We start from the raw sequence: 27262 nt of genomic DNA on the forward strand, positions 1-27262 counted from the left end.
GACACAGTTCCAGGTCTTAATGGGTTAAAATGTGGAATGATTTGAATAGGCTAGCTGCAAATATCCCCTAGATTGATTTACGAGCGAAATTCAAATGTCCATGACTTATTAACCGCTCAATTACGTTTAGCTAACATTGATTCAGTCATTCAGGTCAGTTTGATAACATTTTGATAACTTTGGCCAAAATGTAAACAAACGCCAAGTCTAAAAATAAAGTCATTAACGGGGAAACGGTCTATGTTTATGTGCAAGTCAATGACATTGACACCGGGAAGGTCCTTTAAAGGATGCCTCCAGTGTTTTTCTTTCTTTCATTCTTTTTCCATGCGGAGAGAAAGAAAAAAATAAGCTAAATGTTTGTTTATAACTATTAACACAGCAAAGTGGGATCTATTTGTTGCAGCACAGTGATACAGAAGTAGAGTGGAGGTGAAATTGAAAAGTAAACTGTGTGTTGTGTGTTGTTGTTGTTGGCGATTTGTAATACTGAATTTCATGGCATCTAACATAATTTAGGCAGACATGGCAACTAGAAAATCTCCCCCAGGCCTGGTTGCCTACCCAGGGCTGTGTCAGTTGCGGGGTGCAGACATCAGGACACACGGAAGCCGCAGGGGGACATGCGAGTTTGTACGACAGACGCTATACCGTTCGCTATAACGGTGCCCCCTATGGGCAGATGTGAAAGCGGTTTTGGAGGTGTCTTCTGGAGTTCATTATATAAGCTGTTTTTTTTTTTTATTGGGAATAAACAGTGACATTTGTAGCATCTGTGGCGCCCCGTATGGGTGTGAGTGAAATCGCTTCAAATACGACCAAGTTACAGGCCTAAACACGAAGCGGCCTGTTATCGCACCATCATGAGTCCTATTTTAATACTTGGTGGTGGAGGTTCTTCCTTTGGTCTACTGGGAGCAACGTTTCACGCCAATGGGTCCAGCGGTGCCCGAGATTAGCTGCTCACAGACTAGCCTCGAGGGGGCGCTGACGGACAGATTGATGAACCAATGGGATCCAACGGAATTTTTCTCCAGAGATTTTGAACCCGCCCCTCTATGCCAGATATGAGACACTCTAGGGCAGTCTACTCACAGACAGACAGACAGACAGACAGACAGACAGGGAGCCATGTAACTTGCCAAAATTGCCAAAAAAACAAAGCTACTGGGCAAACACAAGACTACTGCAAATGGCCACATTGACCACTTAGCTAGTCAGTAACTCAGATTAACCCATTGAGGCCTGAGGTTCCGATTCTGCAAAATGTCTTCTAAATCGGTTTTCTGAAGAACATATGTTTCTATATCAGTGGTGCTCAAATTTCATGTCAAGGACCCCCAAAATGATATGTATTTGGCCGCCGACCCCTATCTCAAAATATGTTGTTCCAGGGACCCCCAGAAGCAAAGATTTTAGTTAATTATTTTCGCTTTAAAACAATATATATTCAAAGTATATAGCGCGGCACTCGTTGCCGTGCTATGAGCTTGTATATCTGCTATTTTTGAATAGCCAAAGTGTAAAATAATGCTTTTTAGCTCAAAATGTGACACAGATGCTTCTTCGGGTCTTAATGGGTTAAGGACATGGCGGCTTGTATCATTAGCATGCTGAAATTAATTGAATTAGCATGATAAAATCCCATCGTAGAGTGATAATAGACTTAATGAAATGTTAACCCATTGAGACCTGAAGCCGATTCTGCATGTCTCCTAAATCTCAACAGTATTCTGAAAAACGTGTGTTTCTATATCAGTGGTGCTCAATCAATGTCAAGGACCCCCAAAATTATATGTATTTGGCCGCGGACCCCCATCAAAATATTTAGTTCCAGGGACCCCCAGAAGCAAAGAATAGAGTTAAAAAATGTTTGCTTTAAAAATATAAATATTCAAAGATTTGCACACATTTTCACGGTTTTTCAAAAATAGCAGATCTACAAGCTCATAGCGCGGCACTCGGTGCCGCACTATGAGCTTGAATATCTGCTATTTTTGAATAGCCAAAGTGTAAAATAATGCTTTTTAGCTCAAATAAAAAAATGACACAGTTCCAGGTCTTAATGGGTTAATATAGCTGCCTTCTCGTCATTCAGGGCGAGCCAATGTGCCCCTTCCTCTCCCCGTCTGAGTTGTTGTTTGCTGCTAACTTTACTCCAGCACCCCTGAGGTAATTGGGTCAAACATTTAATGTGCAGGATATTCATTTGCTGTAGGTGAAGACACCCTTGAGAAAGTGGTTGAAAATAATAAAACCTGAATGTGTGCTGCAGGGAGAGGCAGATAGATGGTCCAAATGAAGTGGACCTGAGATGGTCTCAGTGGACGCATGCAGAGCTATTCTGGACATGTCATAATAGGTGAACATCCTGCAAAAAAAATGGATGAATATTATTAGGCCTGTCGCAATTATTACGTAATCGCCCTAATCGCAGTTATTTGAGATCATCGCCATTATTATTTGCATAATCGTCATAATCGTCAAATTCATTTCCCTGTTAAGCCATTAAGACCTGGAACGCATCTGTGTCACTTTAGATTTCTTTGGCTATTCAAAAATAGCAGATATACAAGCTATGAGCTTGTAGATCTGCTATTTTTGAAAAATCGTGAAAATGATTTCTTTATATTTTTTTCCGAAAAACTGTTAGGATTTAGATTTTTTTTAGAAGCGGCCTCAGGTCTTAATGGGTTAAAAAAATTGAAATGAGTGGAAATAGCAGATTTAGGCCTACAAGCTCAAAATGCTTCGCGGAAATGTATTAACAAAAATGGATACCTCCTATAGAGATGCTGACATAATCTCTCACCAACAATGACACCAATTGTGTTGTATTTTTTACCAACATACAAAATTGTAAAACATGCAATCCTTGGATTTACAAAAGCAAAAATACCTTACATGTACAGGTGTTAAGTTGACCATTGAAAAGCCCTCGTTTCAGATCCAAACTGCAGTTCTCTGAACAGCAGTCATGTAAGCTGTGTGCACATTGTTGCTCCTCTGTCGTGCTGCGTTCACGCTAGTGGTGGCAAAGCAAGGATATACCAGTCATTTCTAATGGAAGCCAGTGAAATGAAGCCACAGACCGATGCCTGACATTTGTCACTAGGTGACATAAAGAAGTTCAGCTGGTATCAACTTTTTTTTGTGCTCCAATGATGCATTGAACCATCAATCATATATTTTAGTTTCACCATTTGCATGTTCACCTCCCTTCTCTCTCCCCGCAATTCATTTAGTTTTGGCTTTTTGATCCCTTTTTCTCCCCTAATATAGTCGTTATACCCAGTGTTGCCAGATCTGCTTATTATGCCCAACACTCTCTGCTGACAGGTGCCGCCCATGCCCGTAGGCCGCGGTGGATTTGAACCCCTAGACTCTGTGGTGGTTGGCAGGTACTTTACCACTGCGCCACCGAGTGCCCACAATTCCTGCTCTGTTCCATGAACGGAAGAGAACTAAATAATTGCTATATAGCCAGTTCCCTGTTAATTTTGACAGCAGTGTGGCTGTCATGTGGTTGTTTTTATTGTCTCTAGTATGAACGCAGCACCACAGTTGAGCACAGATACAGTGGGCCTACATTTTAAACGGAAGAGTATTCTGATTCAGACTGTCTGCTCATGTATTATATGGCCATTTTAAAGAATGAATTAGTGATGGAAAAGAGTCTGCAATTTTTCATAATGTATTTATTCAACATAATCAGTATTATTTTACATGCAAACTGTAGGGGATTACAAGATTGTTGGACCTGACACTCATTGAAGCTCTGCTTATGCTTGGTCAAGTGTCGGGGGGCAGACACACTCGAATAAACATAGCGCTTAATAGTATTCAGAGAAGTTGTCCATAAACATATTTATGTGGAATGGTTACTGTGAAAAACATACCAGTGAAAGATTGTTATTTGGTTTAATTGAAAAAGTTACACGGCGTGACTTCCACTCATACCACAGAGTTTTTAAACACCATAATGTGGTTACGCTCTGCATCTGCAGACAATGGCTTGTAGAATAATGAATAGAAGGAATAGGAACCCTACATAGCTTGCTTGGAGAACCCTATGACAATTGTTGCCGCTGCGCTAGCGGCACATCAGTGGGCCGGGTGGAGATGATGTGTGGGTGGTTTTGGCAGATTGGCAGTTGAATAAAATCTTGTGGCTAATAAAAATGCTTTTGTAGTCGGAAGAAGTCATCTCAAGATAAAGTTATATGTGGCAACATTTTCATCATTCCATATCTAGTCATATTTAACCCATTAAGACCTGGAACTGTGTCATTTTTAGATTTGAGCTAAGAAAGCATTATTTTACACTTTGGGCTATTCAAAAATAGCAGATATACAAGCTCGTAGCGCGGCACCGAGTGCCGCGCTACGAGCTTGTAGATCTGCTATTTTTGAAAAATCGTGAAAATGTGTGCAAATCTTTGAATATATATATTTTTTAAGCGAACATTTTTAACTCAAATCTTTGCTTCTGGGGGGTCCCTGGAACAAAATATTTTGATGGGGGTCGGCGGCCAAATACATATAATTTTGGGGGTCCTTGACATGAAAAAAATTGAGCACCACTGATTAGAAACATACGTTTTTCAGAATAGTGTTGAGATTTAGGAGACATGTAGAATCGGCTTCAGGTCTCAATGGGTTAATTGATTAGCTAGGAGACCCACGGAGCAAAATTACCCGCCAATTATTTTTCTTTTCTCGCACCAAGTAACTTTTTCTGTCGGCAACTTCCCTGTTGTAATACATTTATTTTCCATCAATAATATTTCTGACAGTGTTGAAAATTATATCTTATACGTCGATACTGCCCACGCCTACTTTCGACTGTCATTTTATAAACATAATTGCCCATGTTGTGTACAAGTGTCAGCCTTTTTAATGAAAGATTTCATCAAATTATATAAGCAGCAACAAAGACGGTGATTGAATCGTCTCCAGACTGTCTTGTGATCCTGGGTTACAGGAGCTGTAGATAAAAGCTTTGTTGATGCTTAAAAATAATGAATAATTTTACATAAGGCTTTAACAGCCTGCAGTTTTTATTTATTTATTTTTTTTACCCACGGTGCAGGTTTAGCTTTGTCACTAGGATATGAGAAGATGTGGTAACATGGTCAATCCCAGACAAAGTTTGAAGCGTCACATTGTGATATTCTACCAGTAATGTAACTACGTCCCTGTTTTGGGCACATTTTCAAAATGTAACAACATATATAAAAATGTATCAAAAGTTCATTTGGTAAAAAAAAAAAAAAAAAAAAGCAGATCTACACGCTCACAATGAGCCATTAGGCGACACGCTCTGAGCTTGTAGATATACTATAGGGTGTAAATGATCAAGAAACCACTGCCCCCCCCCACCCCCTCTGTTTTTTTATCTATTTATTTTGTACAAATGCACCCTGTGCAAAATGCATAAGGAAGGTATTAGCCTAATCCACATTCCAATATCTTGAATCAAATGAAGCGTGCCTCTTCCAAGCTTTAAATTGTTTTTTTTTCTCCCCTTCTTCGTGATAATAATCCTTTCTTTGTGCTTATACGGTATATTATTCTCATCTGGACGCGCTCTACATTTACTTTTCAGTTCGTACTTTCCCACAACTGCATATCTCTACGCTATAGTCCCAGGGGAACGCTCTTCACCTACTTGAGTCTGTAAGTCTCTCAGGGAGAGTGTTGCGTTTCTCAGGGAGTGTGTCTGGTTCCACAGGGGGGGGGAGAACCAAAGCAGTCACCGAAGAACGCACAAAGGCCTCTTTGATTGCCTTTTTTTCTTTCCTTTCCTTTTTTCTTTTCTTTTCTTTTTTTTTTTTTTTTTTAGACGGGCAGGCAGATAGAAGACACCTGGATCTCATGCATACATTTTTGGGAAATCGTTTGTCTGTGTTTCCACTTCATCCTGTCATAATCCAGGGCAACGCTCAGAACTACACTGTTAAAAAATCCACTGTTCGTTAATCCGTTAAGAACCGGGAACGCATTTGTGTAATTTTAAGATTGCCTTGGCTGTTCAAAAAATAGCAGATCTACAAGCTCGTAGCGCGGCACCGAGTGCCGCGCTACGAGCTTGTAGATCTGCTATTTTTGAAAAATCTTTTTGTTTTTGTGCGAATATTTGAATATATTTTGAAGGGAACATTTGTAACTCAAATATTTGCTTCTGGAGGTCCCTGGAACACTTTTTTGAGTGGTGCCAACCACTCCTATATCTGACTTTGTCTGTGTGTCCGTGTGTATGTCTGTATGTCCAATAAACAAACATTGATGACAACATCAATACGGGGCTCATCAAAGGCACCACTCTCTTCACACAGGGTGTGATTTTTTTTTTTCTAGATGTGGGGTCCGCGGCCAAATACATATCATTCTGGGGGGTCCTTGACATGAAAAAGTTTGAGCACCACTGATATTATAGCAACATAAGTTTTTCAGAAAACTGTTAGGATTTAGAAGACATTTGTAGAATCCCTAGAAGGAAAAAAATATATATTCAAAGATTTGCACACATTTTCAAGATTTTTCAAAAATAGCAGATCTACAAGCTCACAGTGCGGCACTCGTTGCTATATACTTAGTGCAAAAGTAGAAGTACTCATTGTGCATAATGTCCCATTTCACAAGTTCAAAATGTATAAACAATCTTGAAAATAGCCGATCTACAAGCTCACAATGAGTCGCATCACGACGTATTGTGAGCTTGTAGATCTGCTCTTTTCAAATAGGCTAAAATGTATATAGGGCTGAAGTGGTCTGTTTTGTCAAAAAAGTAACTAGTAACTAAAGTTTTCAAAGAATTGTAGTGGAGTACTTGATTGAATGTACTTAGTTACTTTACACCACTGTATTTAAGTAAAGGAGAAAAACTATGACCACCTGATGCCAAGCGGCCGGATTTAAATAGCAGTCATTAACGTGCCATTAAGCTGTTTAACAGCTAGTGCTCTTGTTGTAATGACGGCGGACATTTGAGTTAAATTGCTTTCCCTTTGACTTTTGACTGGGAAACTAAACAGAGTTCTTAAAAGTCAAGAAGGGAGCGCCCACGCAGTGTTCGTGTGGAGGAATATCTGAGGTCCTTTTTAAGCTGCCCTGTATTCATTAGTTCTCCCTATCAAAAGAAAAAGTGGTAGAAAGCTCCATTATTCATTCTCATAGATGTAGGTATGCGTCATGGTAGTTGCGTCATGCTAGTTGCATCATACACTGTAGCGATTGGGTGGCTGTCCTGTCAACGCTATTAGCCTGTGTTCACGTTAGTGGTGTAAAGTAACTAAGTACGTTTACCCAATACTGTACTTAAGTACAATGTTGGGGTATTTTTTAACTTTGCTGGAGTATTTCCAATTTTCAATACTTATGCTGCTACTCCACTACATTTCAGAGGCAAATATTATGCTTTTACCCCCCTACCTTTATTTGAAAACTTTAGTTACTAGTTACTTTGTAGATTTTGATTATTATTACGAAACATACATTATCCACTAAAAGCCATTTCGACCATTTCAAAAATAGCAGATCTACAAGCTCACAATGCGTCGCATCACGACGCATTGTGAGCTTGTAGATCGGCTGTTTTCAAAAAATATTTATACGCACTTGAAAACTTGTGAAGTGGGACATTCTGCATGATGAGCACTTTCTACTTTTGGTACTTTTAAGTACATTTTGACACCAATACTTTTGTACTTTTACTCAATTAAATTTTTAATTGCTGACTTTCACTTGTAACAGTGTATTTCTACATTGCAGCATTGGTACTTTTACTTAAGTAAAAAAAATTGAGTACTTCTTACACCACTGGTTCACGGGAGGGAAGCCGGGCGGGGAGGAGGGTGGATCTGTGATGCTGCACTTACTCCAACGGGCTGGGGGGGATGGCAGTCAGCGGGCGGAGTTGGACGGGGCAGAGTTGGACGACGTAGGAGGCTCCTACGTCCTCCCGGTGGGGGCTCCTCACTGGCAGGTGAGCCAGTACGGTTGATGGACGACAGTGGCACCCACACAGAAACGTGTGGGTGAGGACTCATTGACATAACGACTAAATCGAGAGGAAAAAAAGCGGTTAAAAATAATTGGCTGCTCTTTAAGCCATTTAAACCGGGAACGCGTCTGTCTAACCACTTAAACCATTATTTTATACTTTGCTTGTAGATCTGCTATTTTTGGAAAAATCTTGAAAATGTGTGCAAATCTTTGAATATATATATATTTTTAAAGCGAATATTTTTAACTCGGATTGTGCTTCTGGGGGTCCCTGGAACAACATATTTTGAGATGGGGGGTCCGCGGCCAAATACATTAATTTTTGGGGTCCTTGACATGAAAAAGATTGAGCACCACTGACATAGAAACATAGGTTTTTCCCAGAAAACCGTTGGAAGACGTTTCGTAGAATCGGCTTCAGGTCTTAATGGGTTAAAAAAAAAAATATATTCATCTTACATCATACAGCGTGTTCATAGGACGCCGTGTTCCGAACATCGTTCTCATTGGTCCACGCGTTGAGGCCCCCACCGCCACTCATTTTTTTTCCTGGTGGTTTACGGCACTGCGGGGACCTCTAATGACATGTAAAACCAGTATCTCTAACAGTGTGCCTTTTATCCACGGGGGGGCCCTGCTAATGACGGCGCCCGGACTGCAATTTACACAGTAATGAGATGGGAGATTTATTTACTGTATACTCAGACACCAGTGAGGAGTGATAAGCTGAACGGCGGGGGAACGGCAGCAGCGGCGGCGGTGGCTCTCTCATTGCCCCGGCTGCTGGCTTTCATGTCAGCCCCACAGCAAGCTAGCTAGCGGATCAGTCACCGCAAAAAACAACGTGTCACTGTTAGCGGATTTGCTACGTGTTTCTTTTTCCAGTGGTGGAAAAAGTACTCGAATGCTTTACTCAAGTAAAAGTATCAATACTGTAATGTAGAAGTACTCTGTTACAAGTAAAAGTCCGGAATTCAAAATTCAATACCAGCTGTATAGATGTCTTTCTGGAGGCTCCTGTGCTGCTACATCTTAATAATTAACGTTTTTGTTGTTTGTCACTAGAGATGCAAATTATAAGCAGATTTTTTTTAGGACCAAAAGTTTGCAATTGTTTTTGTCAAAAAACAAAAATTAGTGCAGAAACATAATTGCCTTGATGTACAGTATACAACATTAACGAGCGTCAACGAGCATCAGCTGGTCACAGACACGCAGACCTCCCCTCTGCAGTGCTCTATAGAGTCTCTCATTTCTCTTCAAAAGCCCTTGAATATGGAATGGAATGGAATATGATTTAAGGGTTACTGTGATAATCTAAACTAAACTTTGATATCACACACACCATACCTGTAACTTTCACTAGCCCCAATAACTTTAATTGTCTAAATTCTTAACGGTAGTTAATCGATTATAGATTAATTGTTAACATCGGATTATTCCTTTCCACAGCACATCCATTCTTTGCTTCATCACGTTGTTGAAATGTATTTGCCGATGATGACATATACTATTTTATCACCACCACTGCGTACCCGGGGATTAATAAAGGTTCAGAAGGGACCCCAGCGGTAGAGCTCGATTGATTTCACGTGATTAATTGTTCTGCGCTTGCCAATTAATTTGCTGTACCTCTTAGCTGAAGGTCTTAAATAATGGGCAGCTAATATCCCTGGTTTTACTGTTCCACGGTCAAGAATAGTACTGCATGATAATGTTGGAAGTGGAACCACATAGAATAGAATTGAATGCTACAGTAAATTCTACAAATTACACCAGTGGCATACAGCAGTAATTATATTAAGACATTATATTAAGGTGTTTCTTCTTTAAAACCTTGTGAGCGAGAGTTTTCATTGTGATGCTGATAAATAAGAACTTAAAGCATCCTACTCTAGTTCCATTGATCCAAGCTGAAACACAATCGATTGATTGATCAATAAAATAAACGTGCTCTGGGTTCGATTCCCGCCGGGGACGCTGTGGGTGTGTCCTCCTCCTCCGCGTCATCAGTGCCCATACCCTAGGTGGGATTGGCGAAAGGGCCTTTCTGTATGGAGTTTGCATGTTCTCCCGTGTGTCCCCTAGTGTAGGTACCCTCACACAAAAACATGCTGTAATCCTGGTCTCTATACTACCTCCCCACTGGTCAGCCGGGGCGCCTGACGGAGGGGAAACAAACTGGTTGTAATAAGGTGTTCTTTCCACGCGCTACGTCCTACCGGGGAAACTCCCCCCTGTCAGGTGATAAGAAGCGGCTCTCCCCAGGCTGGCAGAGGGAGAGTAGCGCCCAGGATTACATAGGCAATTGGCACTGGGTGGAAAAAAAAATGTTTAAAAAATCGTGGGATGAAAACATAAATAAACGTGCTCTGAAAATGCTCAGGGCACACCCATATCTGACCACTTAGAGGTGATGGTCATGTGAGTGGGTGGATTTTTTGAGATTTCTTTTTTAGATTTTTGAGATTTTCAAGTGGGCCCTGAACCAGAACATGTTGGGTAACCAGTGGCATACGCTCTTTGGTTGTTGGTTTGCCAAGGCTAGCTCGATTTTTGTGCAGAGCACAAAAATAGGTTTCTATCAGTCAGTGGGGAAAAAAAATCTAAAACAAAAGTCTGTCAGTCACTTCTCATGGTGTTCCTGTGTGGGTGGAGAGAAGGACATGTATTTGCTCTGCTCTGCCTGTTTGGTTTTTCCCTGTAGGTGAAAAGAGACGATTCAGACAGACTTAACCCATTCAATCCGGGATCGCATACCGTGTCATTTTTAGATTTGAGCTATAACCCGTTATTTTATACTTTGGCTATTCAAAAATAGCAGATATACAAGCTCATAGCGCGGCACCGAGTGCCGCGCTATGAGCTTGTAGATCTGCTATTTTTCTTTTTAAATCGAGATATTTTTTTTGGCAAATATTTGAATATGTATATTTTTAAAGCGAACATTTGTAACTCAAATCTTTGCTTCTGGGGGTCCCTGGAACTAGATATTTTGATATGGGGGTCGGCAGCCAAATACATATAATTTTGGGGGTCCTTGACATGAAAACGTTTGAGAACCACTCATATAGAAACATACGTTTTTCAGAAACCTGTTTTTTTTTTAGAAACACAAATGTCTTCTTTTTTTAAGAAGACATTTGTCGATGCGTTCCCAGATTGTTTGGGTTAAAGTCCAGGTGAAACGGCCTTTCGAGAGTGTCTCTAACTTCCATATATCGAGATGTATTTCTGAGTGAAACGCGACAGGCAGGCGGGTCATACGTAACATTGGGAGGAATTTTACTTGAACGTTGAAAAGCGGGCGTTTCGTAACAAATGCGGAGAATTACAGTTGAAGATTGATCGATGGATAGATGTTGTGATATTATTGGTTGGTTCAAGCCTATGTATGCAAGCATTCATCATATTTTGTTTCTTGTGAAGAGAACACAATTAGGTGAACTGTTCTCGTTGTTTGGCATGTATTGTTAACCCTTTAAGACCTGGAACGCATCTGTGTCATTTTTTTATTTGAGCTAAAAAGTATTACTTTACACTTTGGCTATTCAAAAATAGCAGATATACAAGCTCATAGCGCGGCACCGAGTGAGCACCGTGTGAGCTTGTAGATCTGCTATTTTTGAAAAATTATGAAAATGTGTGCAAATATTTGAATATATATTGTTTCAAACAAGCAAACATTTTTAACTAAAATCTTTGCTTCTGGGGGGTCCCTGGAAAAACATATTTTGAGATGGGGGTCGGCGGCCAAATACATATAATTTTGGGGGTCCTTGACATGAAAAAGTTTGAGAACCACTGGTATAGAAACGTAAGTTTTTTCAGAATACTGTTGGGATTTAGGAGACATTTGTAGAATCGACCTCAGGTCTTAAGATTTAAATGGGTGCACAATATCACTGGGAATGTGAATTAAAATGTTGTTCTTTTTAAATCTCCAGATGAACCAATTATAATAATTCATTGACCGTTGTCCGCCAGAGGGTCTTATCCTCGACCCACTCCTTTTTTCCCCTCTTCACAAAATCTCTTTGCCGAAAATAGCACTTTGTAGATCGGCTATAATTTTCTCAGAATATTCCCCTATTATTTATGACATGCCAAGAATCGTGACGCTAGGGTTCATGTGGTAAATGTGTATGGGCCTTTGGGCTGCTGTAGCATTTGCCAAACCCACCCCCCCCCCCCCCCCCTCTACACACACACACACACACACACACACACACACACACACACACACACACACACACACACACACACACACACACACACACACACACACACACACACACACACACACACACACACCTCCTTCTGTTTGTTTGCTTCCTGCCTGCTTCAGGCCCTGGTCTGGGCTCTGCCACCGTTTCCCCTGCCACCTTATGGGAGACGGTGCCAGTCTTAAGCCCAAGCCAAGCCATATGGTCCTGCCTTGACAAAATATGACATGACCCAAAAGGTTCCATTTACAGGCCCAGTCCACGCCTTAAGCAGCATGTTCCTGTACCCCTGTTGGGGTTTGAATGGAGTGTATGTACTGTACATTTATGCATAAATATCACTGTTTTTGTTTCAGATATTATTGGGCGTTTTCTTCATCCTGGTGGCACTTCTGTTCTCTGTTGCCCTTTTCATCTCAAAGTAAGTATTATGTATGCTGTTAGTTACGTCATGTACTAGGATTATGTTATACCAGATAAGGCCATATTTATATTTTCTATAGTGTGATAATATGTATTATTGTAATTAAGGCTGTACAATACTGTACATCATGAAACGAGAATACATATCAAATGGGCTTTCGCATGTCATAATGTCATGATATAGCATAGATATCGTCTTTCCTGTTTTTTTATCACTTTTATACTTAAAAAATCTGTCAAAGATTGTCAAAAATAGCAATACTAGTAGAACTACAAGCTCTCAACGCATCGCATTATGAGCTTGTAGATCCGCTGTTTTGGAACATTTTTGAAAATTATTATTTTATTTGTTTTCTTTCTCTCATAGTGTTGTGGTTTGTGTCGTTTCAGTTTGGATAAGGCCCTCCATTCTGCTGGCATCAGCTCTGGCTTCATCATATTTGGCACCAACCTCACCAATCCACTGAATGAACTCCTGTTGGCTCTGCAACCTGTGAGTTTTACCTTGACATCTGTCCTGGAATCACCAAACATTCACTTTTGATTTCCTTGAAGTTTGGACCCTTGTTTTTTATTTTAATGGCAAAAAGTAGTCATATTACAACAATGAAGCATAATATAAAAGCTGTATTCTAATGAAAAGAATCCACCAAGGTGGAAAGAAGCGGCACTGCAAAATAAATGTTGCAAGACTGAACTCGGTTAACCATTTTCTTTATTTCACGGTTTTCCAGTTTTATATAAAAGCTGTATTGTTTGGTGTTTTCCGAATGTATTTAATTATACTGTAGGAAAATTAAAGTACCTGTGTTCTTCAATATAGGTACTCATTCTCTATAAAACGTTGATAATGACGATATCACACACGTCGCACAAACCCACCAACCATTAAAGCCAGGTGCTGGACCCAAAGAGACCAAACATAAAAGATAAACGGAGGGTCGGCACACTATTTTATTAGTACATCCAACCGTGACATCTGGAGCCCTTCTCTTCTTCAGACTAAATAGAGATACCATCTTAGATACATATTATGCTGGGTCACCTGATCCTTTCCAGTGAGCAAAAAAAGAAATTGCACAGAAGTTTGTTAACCCATTTAGACCCGAGGCCGATTCTGATAACGCCTTCTAAATCCTGACCTACGTTTTCTGGACAAACTTCAAATATTTATTCAAAAATTACAAAAAAATTATGTTGCTCTGTACTGAAAGGTATAGTTACAAATAGAGGTTCCCGCCCTAAATGGGTTAAGTGCATAATTCTTAAAAAGGAACAGTGTTTGTTATTAGCTAGATATTTATTATTTGTATTTTTTGTAGTGAGATAATGTCAAATTTTAGCTCTGCTAACAGTGAAGCCCTAAGGCAGCCTGTGTTGGTTGAGTCCATCGAGTTGGAATCTGTCCAACACTTTGGTTCCAAACTACATATTGTATCTCGAGCAGCACTACTGGCTGGGTTGACTTAAAACTGTTCTGTACGGCTTCATTGGCTCCAGAAGATGGCCCCTCCTGGCTTTGGTGAGATCCCATGACCTTGCCTCTAGCACCGCCCTTAGGCCAAACGTTCCACTTTCATACGAGATCGCAAATTCTAGTGGGTGGAGAAATAGCAGATCTACAAGCTCATAGAGCGGCACTCGGTGCCGCGCTATGAGCTTGTATATCTGCTATTTTTGAATAGCCAAAGATATCGAAAATGACAGAGATGCGTTCCCGGATTGAATGGGTTCAACTCCAAAGCCTTACCAAGGACAAGGGGGGGTGCAAAATAAATGTTTTAATTCTTCTTGCAGCATGTAACAATATATATATTTGCGTTTTCCATGACAAATAAACAAATTCAAAGTAAATAAATAGTGCGCTGCATATCGTTGCTGTCGGCCAGAAACCTCCATATTTCAACTTTTTATTTTCGTAAATTAATCCTACTACAGTGTCACACAAAAGTAGCATAAATAGCCAATCTACAAGCTCACAATGAGCCGTGTTGTGAGCTTGTAGATCTGCAATTTTTGCTATTTTGGAATTTTATCTGAAGTGAAAGTGTGTCTGTGGGATTGATGAATATTTAACCAACGACAAGTATTAACAAGAGCTTGTGACTAAATAATAACTACATTGGATTCATTGGAACACAGGTTCCTTTTTCTTTTTTTTCTTCCATTTCTTAAAAAAGTAATGTTTTTATGGACATACAAGGTTTCCACCCGACAACAGTGAAAAGATATGGGTGAAAGATGAGGGCTAAAAGTGTTAAATGACCGAAGGTGTAAAAGTAAAGGCTTGGTAAACTGGAGCTGAGTGACTCTCAGAATACTGATTGAACAGCACAGTGTCTCAGCTGGCCCCAGTGACTCTGTCTGGCTGCAGCAGAGACCAACACACACACATTATAAAGGTTTTATATCCTGTGGTGGACACAGTACTCAACCCCAGTACTCCAGTCAAAGTATACATGCCCCTTGGTCAAATATGAACTCCACTGCAAGTGAAAGTTGCTCTGTCAAACTTGTACTTGACTTAAAGTACTGGAGTGCTTGCTTTAAGAAAAACACTTAAGACCTGAGGCCGATTCTACAAATGCCTGCTAAATTAGTAGTTCTCAAACTTTCAAGATTTTTCAAATACATTCAAAAATAGCAACTTTGTACAAGCTTCGTGAGGCGTTGCGAGCTTGTATATCTGCTATTTTTGAATAGCCAACGCAAACATTTTAAATGACACAGATGCTTTTCCGGTTTTAATGGGTTAAGTATTCAAAAGTAAAGACATTTCAATAATACACACTGCATCGCGACACATTGTGGGCTTGTAGATCTACAGTTTTTTACTTGAAATACGGCTTAAGTGGTTAATTCATAATTTACTTTTTCTCTTCCTAGAATCGTACTGTAGTGGAGTAAAGTCATAAGTATCCAAAAATACAAATATTCAAGTAAAGTACTGATACTCAAAACATTTACGTAAGTGCCCTACTCAAGTAAATGTTTTTTGTTACTGTCCACCACGGTTTTGTTTCTAGCAGCAGGGTCTAGACTGAGAAGTGAGTGACAGCTTCTCCCCACTTGGTACTGGTCTGCTGGATAGCGGAATTGATTACATGTCTGAAGCAAGAACACAGACGTTACAAAGAGTCAGTTGAATGAAGTCTGCCATGTTAAGGACAGCATACTATATAACTCATTGAGTGCCCGAATTATTTCTGGCCAGTGTGTTTTATTTTTTTTTGAAAGCGAGATACAGCCTTTTTCAGTTATATGTTAAACAAGTAGTGGATGGAGCTGCAAATCTTCAGATAATGATATCTTGGGTTCTGAATTCTTTTTTATTTTTTTTATTTGTTTTACTATTTTTTCAAAAACACGTGAAACACGTGATTGGCACGTTGCACCATAGCGGTAAAACACGTGAATGGCATAAATACGCTAAAAAGATATGAAAGTGCACGACGTGATTATCCGATACATTTGAACTAAGCGTTCATGTAAAGCCTTGGCCTGCCAGTAGTGTTAACTACTTTAAAGTGCAGGGACACTTTAGTAGAGGTTTGGATTGTGGTTTTACCTTTACTGAACTCTCTCACTCAGTCACTCTTTTGTTGATTTCACAGGTTTTCCCATTGGACTACATCCTGATCACAGTCATAACCATGTACTTTGTGCTCACATCCATGGCTGGCATTCGCAACATGGGCATCTGGTTCTTCTGGATACGGGTAAGGAAGAGGCCCCCACTGTCCCTATATAAAGTGGTTCCCAAACTTTTTAGCTTTCCCTGTGACCCAAACTAGTGAAAATAGCAGATCTGCTATTTTCACTAGTTCGAAAAATAGCCGAAGAGCTATATTCGGCTATTTTCACTAGTTCTTAAACATTTGTTTTCGAATTTATGGAATTTCTTTGATTTCTCGCATTTATTTATGAAATTATTTTGACAAAAATCTGAATTTGTTTTTAATTCATGAAAACCTTGGGATATTTATTATAGAAATGGACCCACTGTTTGGGAACCTCTGTCCCTTTAACATCTCAGTGTTTATAAAGGAAAACTTTGACAAGTTTCCAACCTAAATGTGCATTTCTCCACTTGGCCATATGCTCTGAACACTTGATGATGTGAAACACGTTTGAAGCCATCGTTAACTCATTCACTGCCAGGAATTCATTAATTAATTCATCCTTCTACTGTACCCTTGCCAGTGAAAACGGCGATTTTACTGTACTGTAAAAATCATGGAATATTCTCTGTGAACCCAGTCCTCGCGAACAGGGGCTCGTTACGCGCACAAATTGGCCCGCCGCGATCCTCCGTTCCAGAGCTATGGCCGTTTGAATGTGGCTTGTTTTTTGAAAAAAGAGAAAATTTTACTTTTGTAAATCCTTTAACATGGAAGCAGACGGGTCTTTTTTTTGCTTCTGGTCACGTGATCTCTGGGTGTACACTTCTTCAGCGGTGTTTGGATCATTCACAGGCTGCGGAGCATATATTTTTGGACATAAAAAAAAAATAGTAATAAATAGATAGCAGATCTACAAGCTCAAAACGCGCCACATCCACGACGCGTTTTGAGCTTGTAGATCGGCTATTTACACTATTAATGTTTTTTAAAAGTAATATTATAGTATGTTATTATTATAAGTATAAAGTAATTATAAATGTATGTTATTTGTCATATCTATCTGCCCTGTGCAACTTCAGTTTACGAAGCCTAAAAGACATTCATAACGTTCAACGACAGAAGCACAATTAAATCGTTAATCGCAATTATTTGAGTGACTTAGGTTGAAAATCGGCCAAGTTTTCCTTTGTTCTGCTTTTCAACGCTGCACATATTAAATTCTGTGCAGATGTCAAATGTACAGTTTTCTGGGCATTGACAACGTTCTGCGAACACAGATGCAACTTACACCAGTGGTTCTCAAACTTTTTCATGTCAAGGACACCCTAATTGACACTTATTACCCCGCGGACCCCCATTTGAAAAGATAAGCCAGGCACCCCAATAAGAGAAGGTTTTTACGGCTCTCTAGCAGTGATTCTCAACCATTTTAATTTCAAGGACCCCCCGTGTGACATGCATTAGGCTACGGACCCCCATTTAATGGCATTTATACCTCTGGGACCCCAATTCACAATGTTAATTTAACTCTGAGAGTGTACACTTGGAACCAAATGGATCCGTTAGGGTCCATTTGGTTCCATTTGTACACTCTCAGAGTTACAGACCCATAAGGGTCCATTTGGTTCCTGTCCATCATCTAGCTGGGGACCCCCTGGAACCCCCTCAAGGACCCCCGGGGGTCCCCGGACCCCACTTTGAGAACCAATGACTTACACAACGAGACTGACTGATGTTTTTCTCTTTTGCAGTTATACAAAATCCGACCCAAAAGAACGCGTCCCCAGGCTCTGCTGTTCCTCTGCATGATCCTTCTGCTGATTGTTCTTCACACCAGCTACATGATCTACAGCCTGGCTCCGCAGTATGTCATGTATGGCAGCCAGAAATACCTTGTACAGGTGAGTGCAAACCGGTCTGAACTGTTGGGACAACCAATCAATGCCTTTCTGGCTCTTTTTGATTCAATCTGTTCACGTCTAGCTATTACTGTCTGTGTTATGGATGTCACCTTTCAAACTTTAGTGTGTGTGTGTGTGTGTGTGTGTGTGTGTGTGTGTGTGTGTGTAAGGCACATCCTTGCAAAAGTGAATGCTAGGGCTTTCAGAGAGAAGCTTGTGTGTTTACTTAACCCATTAAAAACCCGGGAACGCATCTGTGTAACCACTGTCTTTTATTTTTTTTTGTTGAAAAAACGTATGTTGCTATAATATCAGTGGTTCTCAAACTTTTTCATGTCAAGGACCCTCCAAAATGTATTTGTCCAGCGGACCCCTCCCATCTGAAAATATTTTGTTCCAGGGACCCCCAGAAGCAAAAGATCTGAGTTAAAAATGTACATATATATTCAAAGATTTGCACACATTTTCACGATTCTTATTCCCCAAAAATAGCAGATCTACAAGCTCATAGCACGGCACTCGGTGCCGCGCTATGAGCTTGTATATCTGCTTTTTTTGAATAGCCAAAGAAATCTTAAAAATGACACAGATGCGTTCCCGGTCTTAATGGGTTACAGTAATTGGAGCAAAGAGAAAAGACCCTTTCAATAAGGCATCCTTGACGGGCTCCTCGTCACTATGTCGAGGCTAGTTTTTTCATTTCTCAGTTTTGCATATTTATTAAGAACCACAGTGTGCGCCAAAGGATCACTTAGGAACTATTGAAACCACATCAAAGACGTATCAGTGCTAATCATATTTATGTGAACAGGTTTCTAGAGTTCTTGGCTGTTATATTGTTCTCCTTCTTAAGTCTATAGGGTTAGGATATGTCGTCGCCCTGTATAAAAGTGTAATTATCCCCACGCTAATCAGACCCTCCTATGGATATTATGTGTGTTTGATCCAGAGCCAGATGTCTTCAGAGGGGCTTTCACCTGGGAATTCTACCTCTGGGACCACCAGGAACTGTGACGCCGATGCGCCCGAAGGTACGTCTTACGTCTCTGCTGATGTAGTAGGAACAACGCTGTTTACATACAGTACCAGTGGTGGAAAAAGTGCTACACTTTTTTTACTCGAGTAAAAGTATCAATACCACAATGTAGAAGTACTCTGTTACAAGTGAAAAGGTCTGTGTTCAAAATGTTGCTCGAGTAAAAAGTACAAAAGTATTGGCGTCAAAATATACTTGAAGTACCAAAAGTGGAGGTACTAAAATGTTTGAAAATAGCCGATCTACAAGCTCACAACGCGTCGCTTTGCGACGCGTTGTGAGCTTGTAGATCTGCTATTTTCAAATAGCCTAGGTATAAAATAGGGCTAAAGTGGTTAATGTGTGTTTCGTAATATAATCATTTATATCTTAGTTTATATCAAGTAACTAGTTTTCAAATAATTGTAGTGGAGTAAAAGTATAACATATGCCTCTGAGATGTAGTGGAGTAGAAGTAAAAGTATTGAAAATGGGAAAATACTCCAGTAAAGTAAAAATTCCTCAAAGTACAGTACTTGAGTAAATGTACTTAGTTACTTTACACCGCTGCATACAGCACGTACAACACATTCAGCATCTCACCGGTCCAACAGGAGGGAAAGGTAGTCATACCGGATGAAAGGAGAGGACGTGTATAGACGTGAACATGCCTTGTACAGCCGTGACACTTAAAAAGCCTCTTCATCCCGATTCATTATTTACCGCACAGATTAATAGCAAAGACATCCATTTACTCATAGGCACTCGGTTGGCCCTCTCTGGCTGTCGACACTCATCGCCGTAAGTCACCCATGAAAACACAATGTGAAATGCAGCATCCGTTCTCCAGCGAGTGGCATCGCAATCATTTATTAATTTGTCTAATGCTCGAGTCGCTGCTCAGGAGACAACAGCGAGGCAACAGTGCAGCATCGCTCTGTCACATGTACAGTACTTATTATGAGAGGAGATATTTTTAAACCTTAATGAGGAAAGGCAGGTACAGTATGAAGCTAATGGTTTTTCACCTCTAAACTTGTAGAATGTTAGTGTTGAGCAGCAAGGAAAATAGCCATCGTTTTATACAATATTTATACTGTATGTTAGGGCTGCCGATATAATGGTTAGTACATGTGCTTAATAAGAACAGAGAAAATATATGATCTACCAACTCCCAACGCGGTGTGAAGCAACGCATTGTGAGCTTGAAGATCTGCTGTTTTAGCTGTTTTGAAGATCTGCTGTTTTAGCTGTTTTGGAACATTTAGAATTGTTTGGAAATTCTTTGAAAGTATCTGAAATTGTTTGGATAGGATGGTTAATCCAACGTATAATTAAGGAAACCTCTGTGGACAGAATATGTCTGTCTCTGCCCGGTTCTCCTGAATTTGGACACAGCCATTGTCAACACCAGAGATTCGGAGTTTGGCCTATGGGAGCTATCGTCACCGTGGTTATAGCGCCCCAAGCTATGGGATGAATGATTAAACTTCAAAGTCACTTTCCATCCCTGATATACTGTCTGTGCACAGCGCATAACCCAAACTGCACATACTTTGGGTGCTCATATCCCCGGACTGGTATGGACTAGTGATTTAACCCATTAAGACCTGGGACGCACCTGTGTCACTTTTTGATTTGAGCTAAAAAGCATTATTTTACACTTTGGCTACTCAAAAATAGCAGATATACAAGCTCGTAGCGCGGCACCGAGTGCCGCGCTACGAGCTTGTAGATCTGCTATTTTTGAAAAATCGTGAAAATGTGTGCAAATCTTTGAATATATATATTTTTAAAGCGAACATTTGTAACTCAAATCTTTGCTTCTGGGGGTCCCCGGAACAAAATATTTTGAGATGGGGGTCCGCGGCCAAATACATATCATTTTGGGGGTCCTTGACATGAAAAAGTTTGAGCACCACTGACATAGAAACATACTGTACGTTTATCAGAAAACTGTTAGGATTCAGAAGACATTTGTAGAATCAGTTTCAGGTCTTAAAGGGTTAGTAATTCTTCAATTCTTTAATCATCAACATACCTAACGTTATTTCCCTCCCTGTGAAATAATTGATCAGCCATCTGTGAAGAGTTTGTTTTTTTTAATCCACAAAGGTAACACAGCAGCCGTTGCGACAGTTGTATCTCTCCTGTTAGGGAACCCATACTGTATGTGTGAATTCGGGACTCTGTTTCAGTCCCCGTGTGTTCAATAATTCAAAACAACGTGATTTATTGTGACTCACGATTACCACATCGGTCACTCTCTCCCACTGTTTTTTTTTTGTGTGGGCTCTGCTTTTTTCCCCCCATCTGTGGTGACTTGAGGTCACCGTGCTCATTGTACCCCTGAAACCCACAGCGCGTAGCATGAGTCATGACTGCAGAAGGGTGAACACTAAATCACACTATTAACCCATTAACACCGGGAACGCATCTGTGTCATTTCAAGATTTCTTTGGGCTTTTCAAAAATAGCAGATCTACAAGCTCATAGCGCGGCACTCGGTGCAGTGCTACGAGCTTGTAGATAGGTTGAAAAATCATGCAAATTTGTGCAAATCTTTGAATATATATATATATATTTTTTAAAGCGAACATTTTTAACTCAAATCTTTGCTTCTGGGGTCCCTGGAAAAAAAGATTTTCAGATGGGTGTCCGCGGCGAAATGCATATAATTTTGGGTGGTCCTTGAGATTTCTTTTTTTCTCCAGAAGCAAAGATTTCAGTTGCAAATGTTCGCTTTGAAAAATACATACAGTATATTCAAAGATTTGCACACATTTTCACGATTTTTCATAAATAGCAGATCTACAAGCTCATAGCGCGGCACTCGGTGCCGCGCTATGAGCTTGTAGATCTGCTATTTTTGAATAGCCAAAGAAATCTTGAAATGACACAGATGCATTGCCCGGTCTTAGAGGGTTAAACCATAACAAAGCAAAAAATAATGGCAATGTGCTTGTTTTTTCCCCCCATGGTGATACAGTACATTTTGGACAACTATTGGCCTTAGTTGAGATTATGCTCATACTTTAACCACTTGAACCCTGTATTTGTTGTGTCCCCCATGGGTCTATAATATAGTCTAGATGCCTATGTTTGGGAAAACACTGCTGTAGAATGCCTCACACAAGGTTAAAGAGGATCCATGTTCAAAGGTAATTTCTGCACAGGGAAATAATTCTACTGTATGATGGTACTAGGCCTCAGGTAGGCCAGAGAATTTAACCCATTAAAACCAGGAAAGTGGGTCTTTTTAGATTTTTGCGTTGGCTATTCAAAACTAGCAGATATACAAGCTCATAGTGCGGCACCGAGTACCTGCTATTTTTGAAAATTTGTGCAAATCTTTGAATATAAAGCAAAGACTTGTAAAATATGTTGCAAATGTATGCAAATGCGCTTTAAAAATGTATAAATTCAAAGATTTGCACAAATCTTCACAATTTTTCAAAAATAGCAGATCTACAAGCTCATAGGTGCTGTGCTATGAGCTTGTCGATCTACTATTTTTGAATATCCAAAGAAATCTAAAATGACAGGGATGTGTTCCCGGATTGAATGGTTTATACATGTACGAGCGTCTTCCATCTATTCTACAGGGTACTGTAGGCTTACTGTAGCCCTGTAACAACCAGGCTCGCAAAGGTCAAGAGCATACCGTCTGCGTTCATGAATATTTAGTGGTAACACACACACACACAGACAGTACAGCTAAAGTAGCAAGTGAGAGAAAGATTCATGGACTTTAAAAATGGATGTACACTGTGAATCGCCCTTGGGTTATGTGGTTTCTTTGGGTGGGGGGGATTTGGCCCAATAGTGCAAAATAGTCAACAGTCAGTTCAGCAAATATTTGACAGCTTTCTCCTTTCCTCTTCCTGTCATATCTCCGTGTCCACACAGTGGCTCGCACAAGGTTGAATGAAAGTGTAAGAGTTTAACCCATTAAGACCTGAAGCCGATTCTACAAATGTCTTCTAAATCCCAACAGTATTCTGAAAAACGTATGTTTCTATATCAGTGGTGCTCAAACTTTTTCATGTCAAGGGCCCCCAATATTATATGTATTTGGCCGCCGACCCCCATTTCAAAATATTTTGTTCCAGGGACCCCCAGAAGCAAAGATTTAAGTTAAAAACGTTTGCTTTTTACAATATATATTAAAAGATTTGCACACATTTTCATGATTTTTCAAAAATAGCAGATCTACAAGCTCGTAGCGCGGCACTCGGTGCCGCGCTACGAGCTTGTATATCTGCTATTTTTAAATAGCCAAAGTGAAAAATAATGCTTGACACAGATACGTTCCAGGTGTTAATGGGTTAAATCCAATAATTGACTTGGTGACGTACTTCATAAGTAGACTTTGTAGCGCCGAACGTCAACACTGCTGGAAAGAATTGAAGAACGAGAGAGAGGGAAAATCACCACTGCTCGGATTGCATACGGGGATTGTCATTTTAGAGAAAAGCTGCAATGTTTAATCCTGACCTGTGCAGCGTTTGGGTGATACGAGTGACATGACCCATGTTCTGACGCATTAACCATTTAAGCCCAGGCCTATTTTATACTTCACAGTAAGATAGTGTCACGCGTTGAAAATGCTCAATCTGCATGCTCACAGTGCGTCAGAATACGTTGTGAGCTTGTAGGCTATTTCATTATATGTGACTGAGTACAATGGTTTATGCCGCAAGTGAGCATTTTTATTTTCATTGAAATTGGACAATATTTATATAAGTTGTGACCATTTGAATCTTGTTGAACCTTAAACCCCAAAGCAGATAAATATATATAATATAATATATTATTATTATTATTTGTTATTGAACATTTTTTCACCTGTAATGACGTGCCCAAATAGAGACTCCAGGTTGAAAGAGGTTAATAGCGTGATATGTGTCATTGCCCAGTTTCAGTACACCCAAGAAAGGACTGAAAATATGCCGTCTACCCACTAACCACCTTAGGACCCTGAGCTTTTATTTTGGCAATCTTGTGAAAGGCTCCCGCTTCCATAACAGCTGTTGCACAAGCGAGCCTGAGGAGGGGGAAGTGTCAAACAGAGAAAGCACATGTGACTTGCCGTCGCAAAATCAGAAGTTGATTTAATTTGGGTGGTGAAGGCGTTAATCCTCAGACTGCCAGGAGATTGAAGCCGTTTCGCCATGTCTGTTTCTGACAGACTGCATTAGTAGTGCAGCAGTTGATCGAATGCATTCATTTAATTGATTATAGAAATAAAAATAAAAGGATTTGAATACAATTATACATTTTAAAAATAGTTTAAAATAGCCGGTATGAAAAATAGCTTAAAGGGGCTTGACATAAAAAAAGGGTAAATCTAAGTACAGTAAATCTAAAAAATAAGTTAATTATTAATATTTTTAAAATAAGTTAATATAATATAAAAAAGAGCTTATGGGGCCTCTTACACCTAGCACTCTAACTATAAATATATAGTAAAAAAAACAAAACAATGCATTGATAATAAAAATGTACTTAGGAATACTTAAAAAATATACTAAAAAGCATGTCCCTTGTGGTTGAGTAATATTTGACCAGGGTTGAGTACTTTGTCCCCCACCAGTTATTTATTAATGTTGTTTGGGAGAGTGTAGTGGAACTTCTTAAATATATTATCCCAAAGCTATAAAAAAGGAGATTCACTTCTGAATTTGATGACACAAATCCTAGTGCTTCCTCCACTGACAAATCCATGGGACATTGATTTTGTGGGCACGATGACAGAACACAGGGCCATCTTACAGGGATAGAGGCACATTTTCGTATTCATGAAGTGAACGCACAACAGCAAAATAAAGCTCATTTGAATAGAAAACCTCAAAAAAGCATTCTATAAGATGTTAATGTATGCAAGTGCTTCGGGTATTGTATTTTGCTAGGCGTCTCCGTTTCTCGAGCTTAGAGACAGTGTTTCACACATCTGCATAAATTGACTCGACTCTCTGAAACCATGCTAGTGATGACGTTTTTGGTTTTGGACGGTACATTTAACATTCATGGTAGTTTTAGTTGCAATATGTTTCGTAGCTTTGGAGATTATTTTAATGAGCTTGACGTCGTGTCACTGTCACCTGTCTTTTTGCCGTTGGCCTTGACAAAATGACAAAAGTGTGTCATTCTTCAGTATTACATCATTTACTTTTCACAATTTCTTTGTCATTGTTCTCAAAGGTTCTCTCTCTTTAAACATTGATACTTTTGGAAGATAATACAGATTTGTCTACAGTCTAATGCGATGTCTGTGACTTGGCCGTCTCGGTTGGTGTGTGTGTGTGTGTGTGTGTGTGTGTGTGTGTGTGCGGCGCGCGCTAATCTTGCAAACCTCTGGACCGATCAGTACCTATGTTTTGTGCACATGGCAAGTAAGCCAAGGAAATAATCCCTGAATATCGTTCACATACGTTTTATAATATTTATAGTCATTGGAGGTTGGATTGGGCAGAAACTGAGAGCATAATACGGACATCTAGGGTTGCAACAGTTAATCGAACCAATCAATGTAATCGATTATGAAAAAAACTATCGATAATCTATAATTTAACAAAATAATCGATTAATAATAAACCCTTATTTTGGGCATGTTATAGGCAAAATTTGTCAAAACCTGTAACATTTTCCTGCAAAAAAGTTCAAATAGCCCATAGGGCCTATACAACACAGTGTGACAAAGCCTGAAATAGGGCTTAAATGTTTAATAGATTTTGTGACATATATTTTTTGATATATACCGCATGTGTTTGAAATGCGATTCTGGATTATTTGATTAATCTAAAAGGTTAGCGATACAATAGTCGCAAATAAACCAATGGATAGTTGCAGCCGGCGGCAGTGGCTCAGGGGTAGAGTGACCGGATGGGAACCGCAAGGTTTGAATCCCGGGCTCCCCCAGAGTTAAGTGTGGAAGTGTCCTTGAGCAAGACGCTGAACCCCTAATTGCTCCCGATGAGCAGGTTTGGTGCCTTGCATGGTTTTTTGCATCGGTGTGTGAATGTGTGTTGTGAATGGGTGAATGTAATGCACAATCTATGTAAAGCGCTTTGGATAAAAGCGTTATATAAATGCATCATTTACCCCGTTGCAGCCCTACTGACGTCATAGACCGGCCACACATGAAGTCAGAGATCCACTTGGAAAGCCACGCCGTTATCAGACCGCGTCTTGTTTCCTCACAAAGTGACAAGCCAGAATAAATAAAAGAGTACTTTTTTACGGAGATGGCGTGTTACCATGGAAACTGTGTTTTTCCAGCCGAATGCAGACAAGACAAGTAAATGTCCTTTTTTTTCCCTCTGGTGACATTCAATCAGTCTTTTTTTACCCTGAACTCTGAATGTTTTTTTTTTTTGGCATTTAGAGCGTGATAGTGTTATTCTATATTCATATCCCTTAGCCCCCCCATGCTAGCTTCAGTTGCAAATCTCCAGGCTTGGCGTATAGTGAAGAAGTGAGACCTTAACCCTTTGGGACCGGGAACGCGTCCGTGTGTCATTTTTAGATTTCTTTGGGCTATTAAAAAATAACAGATCTACAAGCTCATAGCGCGGCACTCGATGCCGCGCTATGAGCTTGTATATCTGCTATTTTTGAAAAAATTGTGAAAATGTGTGCTTTGAATATATGATGAAAATGAAAATATGTTGCTATAGTGGTTCTGAAACGTTTTTCATGTCAAGGACCACCCAAACTGATATGTATTTAGCCGCGGACAAAATATTTTGTTCAAGGGACCCCCCCAGAAGCAAAAGTGTGAGCCACAAGTGTTTGCTTTAAATATATATATATATTCCAAGACTTGCAAAGATTTTCATGATTTTTCAGAAATAGCAGATCTACAGTACAAGCTCATAGCGCTATGAGTTTGTATATCTGCTATTTTTTGATAGCCCAAAGAATTATAAAAATGACACACAGATGCGTTCCCCGGTCTCAATGGATTAAGATGACATTTCACTTTGGTCCAACAATTAAATTTTTCAAACGCGCTCACTTGATGTGACACTGTTATTAGTCAGCCCTCTGACATTAGCTGCCCCC

At 39.9% G+C, this 27262-nt stretch overlaps 1 protein-coding gene across 1 annotated transcript in view; it reads left to right on the forward strand.

The window, feature by feature from the left end:
* Positions 1-27262, forward strand: part of lmbrd1 (LMBR1 domain containing 1) — a 167346-nt gene that overhangs the window by 110208 nt on the left and 29876 nt on the right. The window contains exons 10-14 of the mRNA XM_084076736.1: positions 12590-12654; positions 13047-13149; positions 16271-16375; positions 18031-18180; positions 19130-19211. Of these exons, the coding sequence (XP_083932862.1) occupies positions 12590-12654; positions 13047-13149; positions 16271-16375; positions 18031-18180; positions 19130-19211 (505 nt within the window). The remainder of the gene's footprint in view (positions 1-12589; positions 12655-13046; positions 13150-16270; positions 16376-18030; positions 18181-19129; positions 19212-27262) is intronic.

This window comes from Gymnoscopelus microlampas (genome assembly GCF_963454915.1).
Source record: "Gymnoscopelus microlampas genome assembly, chromosome: 13".
In the NCBI taxonomy this organism is placed as follows: domain Eukaryota; kingdom Metazoa; phylum Chordata; class Actinopteri; order Myctophiformes; family Myctophidae; genus Gymnoscopelus; species Gymnoscopelus microlampas.